Source organism: Chlamydotis macqueenii, chromosome 2 (assembly GCF_036417535.1).
Source record: "Chlamydotis macqueenii isolate bChlMac1 chromosome 2, bChlMac1.mat, whole genome shotgun sequence".
Classification (NCBI taxonomy): domain Eukaryota; kingdom Metazoa; phylum Chordata; class Aves; order Otidiformes; family Otididae; genus Chlamydotis; species Chlamydotis macqueenii.
This window is the reverse complement of record NC_141557.1, coordinates 9,409,050-9,424,715: the sequence shown is the minus strand read 5'-3', so window position 1 is coordinate 9,424,715 and position 15,666 is coordinate 9,409,050. Positions and strand designations below refer to the sequence as shown.

At 48.8% G+C, this 15,666-nt stretch overlaps 1 protein-coding gene across 1 annotated transcript in view; it reads left to right on the top strand.

Moving 5' to 3' along the window:
- The window catches only part of PTPRN2 (protein tyrosine phosphatase receptor type N2), a 668,183-nt gene that overhangs the window by 549,630 nt on the left and 102,887 nt on the right, over nt 1-15,666 (top strand). Inside the window, exon 13 of the mRNA XM_086741882.1 lies at nt 10,006-10,218. Coding sequence (XP_086598008.1) covers nt 10,006-10,218 — 213 coding nt within the window. The remainder of the gene's footprint in view (nt 1-10,005; nt 10,219-15,666) is intronic.

Sequence of the window (15,666 nt, the reverse complement as noted above, 5' to 3'; positions counted from 1 at the left end):
TTTTTTTTGTTTCCCATTTACAAATGCATTAAGTCATATGAAAAAAAAAATTATTTAGATCAACTAAATGTAAGTTATTCAATTGAAAATTAGGTTTTATCAAGTACCAGTCAGTCAATTCACAAATAAGTGCTGTGAGTAACAGTGCTATGAAAACTTCAAAAACAGTTTTTAAGCTTTAATTTAGTAAACTGCTGAAAATTGTTTCTTGTATCTGGCCATGCATCCTACTTTTTTAATGAATAGCACATTAAATAAGCTGTGTTTAAATAATTTCTTCACTGTGACATAACCCTCATAGATCTTTGCCATCCCTTCAAAGGGATTTAGCACATGATGAAAGTAATGAAAATTACATTAAAATGAAAAGTATTTTAAATTTCCCTACAAATTTCTCAATATTTCACTGTTTGTTTGTTTGGGTTTTTTTTAAGCGTATTTTGAATAGTATTTTGCTGTCTCTTGACCCTCGGCCAGTCAATTTAATCTTCAACCCATTCAGCACCTGACAGTTCTGAAAAGATGCAATATTTGCCCAGCAAATTATAATTAATATATTTGTAAATAAGAAATACAAACTACAAAGCTAATGGAAGCATTTATCAGTTTCAGACAGTTCATTAGAAGGATCAATATGCAAACACACGTGTCCCTTTAATGAAATCTCTTGACGGGTTCATTTATCTTTCCACTTAAGTAACACAGGTTAGTGAGCAAATTATGTATGCCACGGCTCTTAGCGGGGCAGGATAATATTCGCCAAAGAAGCGTGCTGTCAGGCTGACAGACTGACAAAGTACTAAGTTGATACCGTGCACTAAAAATGTAGTAAAATGATTAAATGTTTGGAGAAGCCAAGTTTGTGTAAATCTGTGGGAACACGAAGGATTTCCCACAAGCAGAAGCCAGGTGGGAACATGCGGAGTATCTCTTCTGCCTCGAAACTTTGTTGTCAAAATCGGGTGTTGGTGTGAACAGCATCTTCCTCAATCTGAAACGGGAAGGGTCGGTCTGGTTGTGTGGTTGTCCGGGGTGAGGCAATGGCACAACTACTCTGCCCTTTCTGAACACCGCAGAACGGCCCAGTCCAGGGGACAGTGGTGACACTTTTGATTCTGTCCCGTAGGTTTAGTTGAAGTGTCGCTCTGAGGCGGGAGGATGCTCTGGGGATACAGGGGGAGATGCTCTGGAAATACAGGCTACCCTCACCCGCCTTTGGCTTCCCGGACAGGCTCGTGTGTTTACCAAGGCGCCTGTCGGGGAGGCAGGGAGGGGCGGAAAGAAAACAAAAACAAAAACAAAAACAACGGGATTAAAAAAGGAAAAACTACATGAGGTTACTACAGTGTCACCGGGAAAGCCGCGGGGAGCCGGAGCCGCCCGCTCCCGCAGGGAAGGCAAAGGCCACCGGGGCCGGCCGTGCCCCCGACGTCTGCCGGTGCAGCGGGGCTGTGGGGAAACGGGTCTCCCGGGCTGCCCCGTCCATCCTATCCCATCCCAGTCCAGCCCAGCGCAGCCCAGCCCAGCCCAGTCCAGCCCCACACGCCGCCCTCTCCGGCACTGCCGGGGCTGGAGAGCGGGGCGGGAGGGGTCCCCTCGGAGGGAGGAGCAGCTCCCCATCACTGATTTGTGGCTCTCTCGGCTCTGAAGGGTTTTGCCCAAGGGGAGAGCTGCTGCCCCCCGAGCTGGGGGAGGCTGGGGCACAGTGGCGGCGGCAGGGGGGCTGCGGAAGGGAAGGGGAAGGAGAAAAGGGGGCTGCCCCCACCGCGGGCAGAAGAGGGCCGGCTTTGCCCTGCCTGCCGTCCCCAGCCGTAGTGGCAATGGAAAACAATGGGGAGAGGGAGGCGGGAGGGGTCTTCAAGGGGGGGGAGGGGGTGTCAGAAGGGGCTTCCCAAGGATCTGTCACCTGCACCTGCCCCACTGCCCCCGCCCCGCTCCCTGCCCGCTGTCGTCCCGCTCTTGCAGCCGGGGCACTCGGGGGCAAATCTCTCGGCGGCGTCCTGCTGTAACTTGGGGGAGACGGGGGAGATCGCGGGGTCTCCTTCGTCTTGTAAGGGCCGGTGCTGCCCCGGGCACCTGCGCGGAAAAGCCGCTTTAAGCGGGAGCCGGAGGTGCGCAGCGCCGCGCAGGGCAGTCCATCTGAAGCGGGCTCCGCCACTGTCCCACGGCCGGTCGGATGCTTTCAATTTCGCGTGTTATTTGGAGAACTAGGGCAGGAGGGGGTAAAATTTGGACCTCCTTTGCTTGGCACTGTGTGATGGGTTGGGGTTTTTTTAACGGAGGAAAGTCTTCAGGAAGAGGCGTTGTGGGCTTCTTTGCTGTATTGTCATGCAAATGATCTTTAGGTTTTCCTTGCTGGCGTTGTTTGATTTTATTTTTTGGCTTTCCATCATTGTTCCACCCTCCGCTTCCATCTTGCAAGAGCGGCACCAGGAAAAAAAAAATATATATACCAAAAGAAAAAAAAAAAAGAAAGGGAAAAAAAAAAAGATGAGGGGAAGCGTAAAAAAAAAAAAAAAAAAACAGAAAAAAAAAAGAAAGAAAGAAAGAAAAAAAAAAACCCACACATCCAGAGCAGAAACCCAGAAACCCCAAACAGCTCTTCCAAATGAGTGACACAGCCCGTGTCCATTCACCGCCTCACTCCGGCGAAGGGTTTCTGAACAGCCCAGGCCTCCTCAGCCAATTGCTGCCAGCAACATGTGGAGGGGAGGCATCGCTATAGCAACCGGTGGATGGGCCATGTGCGGCAGCGGGCCGGGGCTGCCGGCCGCCCGATATAAGGAGGGCAGCGCCGGGCCGCGCCGGCATCCTCCACCCGCGTCCGCGCCCCGCGGGGACCCACCCGGGGACGCCGGTTCCCCCCTCTTCCCCCGCCCCGTCGCGCCGCGCCGGGAGGCGGCTGCGGGCTGCGAGGAGCTCTGGTGCCTGCCGCAGCCTTTGTCTCCACCGAGGAGGGGAGTGGGGAGCGGAGGGGGTGTGGGGGGAAAGTTTTGGCACCGAAGGAGGATTGCTAGAACCCGCCGAGGTGCGCTGAGCCCTCCCGGGGAGGAGCCCGTCCCGGCACGCCGGCTGTGCCGCCATGGCAGCAGGTAAACGCGGCGGAGGGCCGGGGTGGATGGAGGGTTGGGGGGTAGGGGAGGGAGAGCGCCGTGTTTCGAGGCTCGCGTGGGAGCCGTGTGCGTGGCGTGGGGCGGAGGAGCGGGGTAGGGGTGGTGGGCGGGACGGGGGGCAGCCGCTGCCGCCGGCCGCCCCGTCGGGCCGCGCCGGGCCGGGTCTCGGCGAAGCGGCGGGGGCGGGGGGACGCTTTGCCTCCTCCCGGCCCCAAAAGCCCCGGCTGCCCCCAGCGCCGGGAGTGCCCCTGAGCTCGGGGCCGTCACAGAGGAGAGGGGCTGAAGAGAGCGGGACGTGCCCTTCCCGCTGCCCTCGGCTCGGCGCCCCGAGGACCGGACCCCGCGGCGGGGGCGCGCGGGCGGCAGCCGGGCCCCCATCCCCGGGCGAGGGGGGATCGGACCTGGCCCGGCTTCCCCGCGGACGGGGCGGCTGCTCGGCTGACGGGGCCTGCGGCTCGGGCGGCGTGTGGCCGAGGGCCGGCTCGCTTGTCGGAAGGCGGGTTGAAGGGCGCTTTATCTAATCCCTAAATTATGTGCCTTCAGCATCAGCATTAGCTCAGCGCTGGCACGGCGGCTTGTGTTTCTCTTGCTTGCCGAAGATATTTGATTAAGCTCGGCTATCGCTGACCGTCCTCTTGGCTCGGGCTGTGACACTTTGTGACTTGGACCCGCCGAGTCCCTTCTATTTATCGGGTTCGCTCTGGCTTACGAAGCCTGGCCTGAGGAGGAACCCTGCTTCCTGATGCTTCCACTCTGCTGCTTTCCCCTAACTGCTCCTGAGTCCTCAGACGTGGGGATCGAAGTTTCTTCACCGTGGTGTCTCCGCACCCTCCTCTTCTTGCTGCCACACCAGAGGCGTGCTGCGTGGCTTGGGGCAGGACGGGCTGCGCTTCTCCTTCACCTACCTCCTCTGCGGGCACGGATGTGGGCTGTCCGGTTTCCTCAGTCGTGTGTTATCCCTACTGCATCTCAGTGATGTCACAGGCTTTTGTGCCGTACTCTTTAACTAAACGCCGACTTAAAAAAAAAAATCCTCAAGAGAATCTTGAAGCTCCCTAAATTTCCTCTTGTTCCTTCCACGCCACAAACTTCTTTAGGGTTCTTGGACATTTTGGCATTTCAGCATCACCTTGTAGTGGGATTCAGGATAATAGCTATAATTTCTTGTAACTCTAACCAGAAACTTCACTTCTGTTTGCCTTTAGGAAGCCAGAAGAAAATATCTACCATTGATCAAGGGATCTTTGAACTCACTGAATTCTTGATTGTATTCAGTCATTGTTCGTGGTATTAATCCTACTAAAAGGTATAGAGACGCTCCGGAGTGCTTTGTGGTGTTGAAGGTTGCGGAAAGATCATTGTACCCCGACAGATGAATAGATCTGTGGCTCTTGCAGTGACCTTTCTCAGTGATTTGAATAAGCTGCAGTTCCCAGAAATCCATCTGCCTTTTGTGTTTGTCGATTTGTCTAATCTTTCCGACCTCTAAAAGAAGCAAAAAGTACCTTCCCATCCGATTTCATCCTCCCGAGTAAAAGCGTTAAATTGACCTCATTTCAGGTGATGAACTGACATCTGCTGTAAGTGATCCTGGCATCAGGCGAGCTTTCGGGGGGGAGGGGGGGGGGTTGCGAAGAGCGGGGCAGAGAACAGCGGTCCCAGAAACCTCTTCCTAACTCTTAAAATACCAACAAGTAGCCCGGACTGGAGAGCGCGGTGCTGAATGCCAGGAACACTGTGTGCACTGGAGGTGAACGTTCCCAGGCCCCACTGCCCCAGTCTAACCTGACTGGGAGTGCAGAGTAGGGGAGGAGAAGCAGGAGCTGAAACTGAGGGAGATGCTGCTTTCGCTTCTCTTTGCTTTCTTGTTTTCCTGAAGGTAAAAAAATCTGTAGGTTTCCTGGGGACAGACTGAGGTAGCCAGGCTCATCCTCACGTAAGGTGTTTCTCTGGTTTTCCAGTAACCTATCAAAACTTAACCAGCACAGTGTGTCTCTACCTATGTCTCAGATAAATTCACTTCTAGTGATTTCCCTCTGTAAGGTTAAGTTTAGATTTATTTAAGCGAGCAGACATACACAGATGTGTGTATATATATATGAATACGTATTTTTATATATATATATCTCCATACACACCCACACACATCCCTTTCTTCATGCTTTCTATATTAAGGAAATAATACACCTCTCCTTTACGTTTTGTTTTAATGTCAGTGGCTGTGACTATTAGCAAAAGATCCTCTTAAAAAAAAAAAAACAAAAAACAAAACAAAACTGATGAACTCAAACTTATTTTAGTGAAGTTTATTTCTAAGAATAATGATTTTCTTGTAGAATTCTTTTCTTCTGCCTAGGCACTTTTTTCCCTCCTTGAATGGCAGATTTGCAAGTACAATTTCATCTGCACAGAGGAACAATAGCTTTCAGTTGCACAAAGGATTTCTCCCACCCTGAATCCAAACCACAATGCCTCTTGCTCTGATAATAGCTTCTGAAAAGATTCTGTAATGCACAGAATTAATACATGATTATTTCCGCCTCACTTCTCTCATTTATTAGATTCTATAGTGAATTCCAAATTAAAAATAGCACCTCTTGAGTTTTTTAACGTTCTAATATTTTGAAACAAATCATATTCTGAAGTTCCTCTTTTTTTCCCATGTTACGAAGAAATCTGCATTTTTTAATTATTGCTCAGATAAACAACTGTCTAATATAAGTGTAAAAACCAAAGCATGCAAAATTTGCAAAAAAAAAATATAATGTCAAGTTGGTTTAATATGAATCGTAGTGATTTTTCCTTTGCAACCTGGAAGAGAGGTCGGGTGCAGTAACTGGAAAACTGGGTTTTAAATCAGGAATATCTTTTTTAAATTTATGAGGCAAAACAAAACCTCGACTTCAGTTAGAGTTTTGCTTCAGCAAGGACCAGAATCTGGCCCTCTGTCCTAAAGGAAATAATGAAGTGTAATTCTGCTGAGGCATCTGGAAGGTGAGCGTTCACATCACTGCATGGGAGCTCCTCTCTGCCCTTACAAAGACTTTCTCCCACACTTCCAACATAGGTGTGAGACCTTATTTACATGAAAGCGTACATTAAATATTTACTGACATTTGCCTGGAATTCGTTTGAAATGTCGGCGGTTCTGCTGCATCATGGGATGACACCGCGGAACGGGACGCTGCTCTTTGATTAGAGCAGTGATTTGTGACTCCAGTGTTACGGCTGCTCTAGTTACTGACTCACTTTTGGGTGTATGTAAAATGCGTTCTGTCGAGGGACCGGGAAAGCCTAGATGAGATCAGATCCTAAGCGTTTTTTTCTTCCCTGTTTAAAAAAAAAAAAAAAAAAAACCAACAACAACCACAAGCCCTCAGAAGCGGTGTACTTCAAGCAAACCGTTGAGTGTAAGTGGTAGGTGTGATGTTGTTCTGAGACAGGGTAAATCTTTGCCTTCTAGCATTTAAGGTCAGGCTGGGCTGTTTCAAAGCAAGGAATGACTGGCTGAACATCTCCGAAGCCTCCGTATTTAGCGTCCCTTCCTAAGCCATCCATTTAGGAATTAGTTCTTTTTCCTTCACCGGAACTCTGTGATACTACACAATTTTCCAAGGAGAAAATCATTCCGGAGAATGTCAATATATTCTGTTATATAAAGTTTAAAAAATGCATAGTTACATGTAGCCGAGTTTAATATTTAATTATGTGTAATTTATGTGGTCTATTTATTTGTTAAGCCTTAGGGGGGAAAAAAAAAAAAAAAGAGGTGATTTGTTTTTCTTGTTATGCAACAGCTATTGTTCCCCTTCCACCCCAGGCACAGGCACCATGGCAGCCCCAACCAGCACAGGGAGAGGTGTTCTGCTTTAAAAGACATCCGACTGTAAATGTCAAATTCATAAATATTTAAACATTTTATTTTCTTTCCATTTCAAGTCAAGTCTGACAGGACGCCTCTAATTAACCCTGAGCTCCGTTTGAGGCTGGGGCCTTATTGCAGGGAAGAATCAGGGGGGTGAGGTGAGGTGGGGAAATCTGTGCTCCTGACTGGAGGTGGGGAGGGAGGGAGCTGGTAACTAACTCGTCGGATTAATTTTTTACCCGTTTCATAACTTGATGTGTGGTCAGACATCGGGCAGCGGGTTTATCCGGCTGGGTTGGGGGCAGTGGGGGCTGTTTGCTGGAGGGTCATGCCGGGGGAGGGGGTGCCCCAGCCGGGGAGAAGCCACCGGTGCGGGACCCCGAGGCGGAGCCGGGACCGGACGGCGGGGCCGCGCCGTCGGCTTCCCCAGGCGGTTTGCGCGGGGTCGCGCAGCCGGCAGCAGTCACCGGTACCGGGGCGGCGTGGGGGCTGCCTTAAAAAACAACAGCCCCCCTCTCCACTTCAGAGGCGGGGAGGGGAGAGGGGAACCCTCCGACGGCAGCGGCTCCGGAGGTGAAGCGGGAGGGAGGAAGGGGCCGGCGGCCCCACGGGCGGAGAGCGGCGGGCACCGGCCGTGCCCCTCCGGCCCTTCCTTCTCGCTGCACGGCCGCCGTCCCAGTCCGGGACGGGGAGGGGGCGGGACAGGCGTTGGAGCCGGTCTCCCCCAACGTGTAGGGGTTTTTGCAAGCCCTCGCCTGCCCGAAGCCCATCGCGAGGGACAGAGGCTACACGTGCTCCCCACGGAAGATGCTAACCGGGGTGTAAGCACTGCTGGACACCTCAGGGAAGGTTTCAAACTCTTTCCCCGTGTTTGACGTTCCCGCGTGCAGCCGTGCGCGGGGGTCTCGGCCAGCGCTTCTTTTGTGAAGGGCAGCCATCTCCGGGGACGGCAGCTGGGAAAAAAATTGCCGGGCAAAGTTGTGAGCATCACCTAAAATCACTGTAACTACAGGGGGAAGAAGGCAGGCGCGCTTTTTCACTCCCCTTGTGTTTTGGGTCATTTGACAGCTCTTCGCTCCCATCATTTTCATCGTTCCCCGGGTGCTTGCACGGCTGTTTCACACGGCAGCCGACGAAAGAAAATCGTTTAAAACCGCGGTTGCGAAAGAGAGAAAGAAGAGATTTCAGGAGCAGCCCCCACCGCTGCCCCTAAGCCTCTCCCCTCCCGGCGGGGGCGGCGATGCCGCTGCCCCCTGCCCGCGCCCGGGCTCCGGGGAGCGGGGCCGGCCCGCGGGGGGTCCCGGGTGGGGAGGGGGGGGGGGGTCGCTGCTGGGAGGCCAAACACGGGGGCGAGGCGCTCGGGGAGGGGGGCTCCGGGACTTTGGCGGGAGTTGCCTATTGAGATGCAGATTGCGACCTCCGGCCCCCGAGGGGACGGCGGCCTTTCAGGGCGATGCTAATGGCAGAGCGCAGCAGCCCTTTGCCCCCCACCCCCGGGAGCCCCCCCACCCGCCCCTCCGGGCCCGAGGTGGCGGGAACTGCGAGCAGGCGGCGGGAGCCGTCGGGGCTGCCCCGCCTGGGTCTCCTCTGCAACCCCCACCCCTCCATTCCCCCCGCCCGGTGCGGGGGGCGGGCCGAGGGTGCGCTCCCCTCGGGGCCTTCGGGGCAGGTGCCCGTTTAGGGGAGAAGGGGAGGCGGGCCCGGAGCCCCCCAGAGCCAAGGAGGGGGGGCTGCGAGGGGGGCGGGCAGCCCCGTCCTCCTGGTGGCTGTTGGGATTTGGAGGAGGGGCCGGGTGCGGTTTAGGGGAGGGGAGGCGGCGGGTCCGGCGGTGGCGGCGCGGGCGCGGGAGCCGGGTCGTGCCCCCCGCCGCCCGCGCTTTACAAACCCGGGGATCCTCCTCCGCTCGGAGCACCCAGGCCAGAAAATCCGGGAGTCCTGGAGAAACCTGCGTTTCCATTAACTCAGCCTCAGCCCCGGCTAATCCGCAGCACTGAAGGCAAGGAGGCTAATTAATGACAAGCTTTTACAGTCAAGACCAGCGATAATTGCTTTGGTGGCCTTTATGATTACAAGATAAAAATGGACCGGGCCTGACATAAGAGCCACTGTGTACACTGCAAGACAGGAGGAAATTAAGAGTTGGCTAGCTGAATACGGAGCAGAAAATTACTAATAGAGGAGAGATAATGAATAGGCCGGCTAGGCATTCATGGGGAAAAATCCATTTTGTTACCACGCGAAATTAGGTGGTGGAAAGGAGTTTGCTAATTGTTCTCATCTTGTAGCAACCAGGACTGAGGCAGGGGCGTGCTTTTCAATTCATTTCCCTGGTAATTGTGAAAGGGGGAATGCGGGCCAAATGAGTCTTGCTGCAATTTGCGCGCCTGGTCTTTTCATTTTCATGTTGCGTTTTTAATTGTTGCTAATATAGCTTATAATGAAGCTAATGAGGGGAAATTATTGTACAACTTTTTAGCACATGGAGACAAGTGAAATGCACGAGAAGGATTCTCTCCTATTGCTGCAAAAATAATAGTAATCTGGAAGGAGTTTGGAACTATCGGGCTTTTTTTTATCCTTTTCCTTCTACAACAGACAAAAGGAAGGACCGCCACCTACTTTTTTTTTTCTCTGTTGTTCCGTGTTTTATTTTTCACTTCAAGAAAAAAAAAAAAATCGGATTTTCCCTTGCTGCGCCCCCCAGCCGCCCCTAGCGCTGAACGCGGTCCGGTGGGGCGGGGTGTGGGGGGACGCGGGGCTTGCGCGCAGCCAGCGCGCCCGCCTCCGCCGCGCGGTAAACTGCGAGCCGCGGGGAGGGGAGGGGATGGGAACGGTGGGGGGGTGTCAGCGGTGTTGTCCCTGCCCGTTCCTTTGCCTCCATCCTTGGCTGAAAGTTCGCGCTGCCGGGTGTTTCCCCCCCCACCCCCCGGCGGGGTCCCCCTCCCCTCTCCGCGCTGCTCCGCGACCGCGCAACTCAGGCGTTGCTTCTCTCTCTCTCCCCCTCGCCCCCACCCCCCCTCCTTGCAGAAAAGCAGCGTCCCGCCGCTCCCGCGGCGCGGGGAAGAGGCAGAGTCCGCCAAATTCTTCCTCCTCACCCTCGTCTCCCTCGCCTGCATCGCCGGGGTGCTGGCGGCGGCGGGGGTCGCCTACTGCCTCCGCCACCGCGGCCACCACCGCCTGAAGGAGAAGCTCTCGGCCCTGGGGACCGACGCCGGCTCCGATGCCCCCGCCGCTTACCAGGTAAGGACCGAGCTCTCCGGCTCCGGGAGACCCCCACTCCCCGTGGGGACTCCCCTCGGGTTGGGAGCTCGGGGGGTGGATTTGTTTTCGTCGCTGCCCGCCCCCCTTCATATTCCCACAGATTCAGTGTAGCAGCTTCTTACTGCTGGGTATTAATCTTGGCTGTCCTGGTAGTTGCTGTAAGTTCGTGACTAATTAGAAACATTAAAAAGAAAAAAAAAAAAAGAAAAAAAAAAGTTCTCGCCATTGAAATTCTGTGAAAAATAACATTAATATCCATAATCTGTCACCTCTGCCACTATTAATAACGAAAAATCTTTAACATTTATGAGGAATGGATTGCACAGTTATCTGAAGATGTCTCTCTTTTTGAGTAATCGATTTCTTCAGGGTCTGATATGAAAAGAGCCTTTGACCTGATCTGTTGCCACCTTCTGCCATTATTCAGATAAAATGAAATCTAATGCTGATAGATGGGGAGGTAAACCGGGACTGGTTCTGGGAGAACAATGGTAGCAGATGTGTACCCGGTAATACGGGAGGGCTGCATTCAGATTTCCTGAAATAAATCAGAGAGCGCAGGCTTTCTCTTTCAGTTTCAAAAGTACTGGGTGGAGAGACACTTCGCATCTTCCTGAAGTTTGGTTTAGATCATGGCTCTTCTTTCTTGGCGTGTAATTAATGTGGGAAGGCACGTGTTATGGTCATACACCGCACAGCTCTGGGCTGCTACCCCAAAATATTTGGAGTGTGACCAGGGAAAAGAATTCCAGAATGTGTTAACATTATTGCAGTCATATCCCTGTCTGCTGCGCACCCATAGGGTCTCGCTAATGGCACTCTTCTGTCAAGTTTTATTTTACCTTCTTGTTCTGCTTAGGATCAGACATTATAGCCTTTCTGTATTCCGGAGCTGAGATAGATTCAAATTGGCAGCTGGGAGTCATACAGGAATAAACTCATATTTCCTCGCAAAGTTTGGGTCTGCCTGTACCTCTTCCATGTTAAAAATGTGATGTATCAAATATGTCTCAACAGGCTGGGTCCAGGGAGGTTTTAGTACAGAATGATAAATACAAAAGTTTTTGTAACAATTAGTGTCTTGAGGAATGGTTTTGGTTTTCAGTTTAAATTGAACGATTACTCAAAAAAAAAAATCTTTAAATTACTTTACATCTTTAAAGGTAATGACTCCAAAGGAAGAGAGAGCAAGAGCATTTCCAGGGAAAAAAAAAAAAAAAAAAAAAAAAAAAAAGAGTGTCCTCCAGGATAAAGTGTGAACAAACCAGCAGTTTTTCAGATCAGATTTGTTGGCCAGAGAGACTGTAGCTGTAAATAGTTTTGTCTGGTGTTAACAGGGATCTTACTGTTGACTTATTTAAACCACAGAAGTGATAGGTAGTCTTTTTCTTCCATCAAACGTGAATACAAAAATTCTTAATTTTTTTCTTTTTTAAAAACCCTCCAGGTTCCAAAATCATGCTTGAAACTGAATTTGTGATAATTAACAGGACAATCTTCCTACTGACAGCTCTAATTAATAGTATCTGTAATTAAAATCGTGCCCTTCCAGCAGGAAAATTGTTTGAATTTCTTGGAGTGACCTTTTTTGCCATTTCTCCTGGGACTACAGTGGTTAAGTTGATATTGATTTTATAATGAGCTCTGGTTTGTTTAATAAGAATCCGTAATCCAGACACTAAATGAAATGTGTGCTTCGTTTCCTCTTCCCAGATTTATATATATTTTAAAATCTTCCTAGTTAGATCTGAGAGTGACATTTTCTGTTTAAAAACAACAACAACGCTTCAAGGATGCTGCTCGGTTTTTCAATAGCAAGACTGTATTAATATTCTTTGCTCCTGACCTTTAGGCCCAGTCCTGACCATCTGACTTCTTAAACATTTCCATTGGTTTTTCAGGGGACCTGTAGTCATGAGTGGGAGGAAAAATGTTTTTCCTTAAATACAAAGGTTTCTAAGGGCTTGGCTCTCCTCCCATGGCAGTAAATGGGAATTTTGCCATTTGTTTCAATGGCAGCAGTAGGAGGCCGCAGTGTAGGCAGACAAAATACTCAGGCAGTTTTGATGCCACTAAGTAGCATTTTATCAAAATGAATCACTGAGCCTGGTCCTGTGTATAATAAACTATTCACGTGGATTTGAAGAGAAATAGGATTGAGCCCTACTCACATCATCAAAATCGCCTTACGTTGAGCTGTGTTAAATGTAATGGATAGCTGGTGTGATGCGTGTTTTGGATAACATCAGTTAGGTCTCAGAAAAGCATCAATTATCTTTTTCCTCATCTTCTCTGATATTCACAGGGGAATAATGTAACCCGTATTAGTACAGGGGAAGAAAAAAGCAGGTAGCTTTGAAAATTGTACCTACTTTGTTCTCTTCTATTAAATGTTTCCCAAGTATCTCCTTGGTTAACTCAGTGTATTTTTAAAATATGAAATATTTCAGCAGCTGCTGCCACTACACTTTAAAGCACCATACTGCAATATGTTGCTGCCTACAGCTTAAGTGACAATTCAGATTTTTTAAAATTTTATTTGAATGAGGAGAAATTGGTCTGTTTAAAAAGGCCTGGTGGCCCGATATGGTTTAGAGAGAACACTGAAATATCTCTTGGATTCACATGCTTCTCCAAATGTCAGTGGTTTATATCTTCACATAAACAAGACTGACCTAAATTTTCGAGATTTAACAGAAGCATTTTTCATCCTAACCCAGTTCAGCCAGGAGAGTTCATTCGGGGTTTCACTCCTTCCTTACTCACCCCGTGAACTTTGGAGAGTTTTTTTTTTCCCACAGCTGCTTTTTTTCTTTCTTTCTTTCTTTCTTTCTAGTTTGCTCAGTAAAATACCAGATTGGGAGGAGGAAAGCAGACAAACCGTACTGTCAGGGAAACAGCAGGTTGGCTGCGAAGTCTCCCCCCGCGCTGGAGGCCTAGTGCCTGTCGTGCAAGGTCACTCTCCCTCAGGCCCTCACCTGCGAGCGCCCACAGCTCGCGTGCAAGCCCCCTTACCTGCTCGCACGAGCGTTTCTTGTGACCAGTCTTAGGCAGAACAACCGGTACCATTTAAAAATTAAAGCAGGCAAATCAAATCTCTGCGGTGCCCTTGAGAAGCTGGCATACGCCCCGGTACTGCCTGAAGAGGGTTCTTTAAAGTTCTTCAGGTGTTTGGTAGGGCAAGCAGCTGGCCTTCCAAGCGTTGCAGTAGGGTTCGGGAGGGTAAACCCTGTTTAAAGACTGAGTAACGCTAGGAAGGGTAGATACACAATTGCAACTTCATTTATCTTTGCATCGCTAAACAGCAAAATTGTAGGCTGGTTTAATTAGACAGTGGGTAAGGAGCTGTTCAAAATTAATGGAAGAAGCATATCTCAGAAACAGCTGCATGTGCATGAAATGCATTTTATACATAAAGGCAGAGAATTTTTGTGTACCTTTTAAGCCCGTCTCCCGTCCTTTCCATTCGCACGTGTAATGATTAGATAAGTCAGCGTCAGCGTTCGGAGATGACTAAAAAGTGGTTCCTCCTGCCTCCGCAGTGCCCCTGCGCACGCGCACACCTGCACCCCTGTTTTTAATTGTCGCCCATGTTGCTTTGATCTTCTTTGAAAAGCAAGTCTAGCATTCTGCAAGCCCGCTCTCTGGTCCGGGAGATTAGGGCAGAAGCGTTTTAGGAATTTTCAGCAGACGCTCTTTGATTTATTTCACAACACTGAACAGATTTTCTTCACGCACTTTGAAGCCTTTAGAATGTAACCCAGAGAAAAACGGGCATGCAGGCACGGGGGGCAGGCTGCAAGCAGGGCCGCTAAGTGCACATCTTACTTGTCACTGCTCCCATTAGTGAGCAATTTATTAATGTAATGAGTGTACGTTAGTGACTGCTACTATTTAGGGATGCTCTGTTTGATTCAGGGTGATGTATTTGTGAGTCCAGCCAAACCCTGGCTTTTGACCCCCGCATGGGGAACACTGGGTTGGGTGAGATGTTAAATCATCAGTGTATTTTGTGATTTGCGCTGCAGAACTTCCCTGTGAGCATGGTCTTCTGCATTGCTGATAATGCTCCACAAAACGTTGCCTGTAATGAAATTTCAAGGCAATAGTTAACATGCACCGAAGCTGGCTTCAGAAAACCTGCCTCTTAATATTTTATGTCGATAATGTTCTTTTTAATTTTCCTTCATCTCAGCCCAAAGAACTTCCTTTAAAAAGCAAGGGGGCAAAGACCAAGCAGTTTACAATGAAGTTCCTTCCTAAACTGCCTGAAATCTTCAAAGTTACGTGCACGGCGCAGTCAGCGCAGCTGGATGACATCATCAGCTGTTTTAAAAACTTGTTCAAATAGCTTGGTTTGGCAGGCATATAATTGTAAATTACATGTTAATTTCTACATTATTACATGCATTATATTATATATAAATTATATATTCCTTTGTCAATTACAGTCTTATTAATTACATGATCCTTCTGGATTCAAAGCCACTAAGAACTTCTCTGTGCTTTTATAGATTTGATCCTGCTGGTATTTTTTTATTAGAGATGTTAAGAACACGGTATTTATGACAATTACAATAAATATTTTGCTGCAAGTATTTTAAAAGGCTCTAACAGAAAGAATTAACTGGAAACATACTCTTTACTTAATCATCGTGGCTGGTTTGTTTGTTTAAATACAGATAATTCATTGCCTCTAATATGGTTTCATATTTTACACTCTAGACTGACTGTCATGAGCAAACTTGTTATTATAGTATTAGACCTTAACATTATAGTAACACTGTATATCAGCTCCTTAGAAAATGGAATTTTGTGAGTTAAGTGAAATAGCAAAAAAAAAAAGCAGAAATTTTTACTGTTCTTATTTATCAAGTTCTCAGCAATATTCCAATTAACATCAGCACTGGGACCAAAGAAAGCTGGTAAACTGGGGGCAATCAGTACCATGAAGAATTACCTCCTATGTGTGTAAAACATCATTTTCAAGGACTGTCACCACACTGAAGCAGAAAAGATATCACTGAGGACAAAGTGTATTCAGTAGACAAGTATTTAGTAAACATTTCAGTAAGAAATACATTCAGTAAGGATTTTGGACAGATGAAAAATTTCGCCTTAAGGCTGAATGCTACAAAGGGCTTGCTTGTGTTTTCTTCTGGGAAAACAAAGAACATAAAGCGTTTTTAATCTTTTCTTTTCCTGTGTCCTTATTAACAAAGAAAAAAAAATAATCTCACGTGACTATGTAAAGCAACAGGACAAACTGTAATTGTTTGTAATAAAACATACACAGGGAGGTATATGTATTAGAAACGTTGTTCTTGTCCATTTAAGTCTGCTTTTTGTGTATTATATGAACCACTTTCTCTAACTTTAATTAGAATTCTTCTTAAAATAAATTCTCGGGAACCTGCAAATACATTG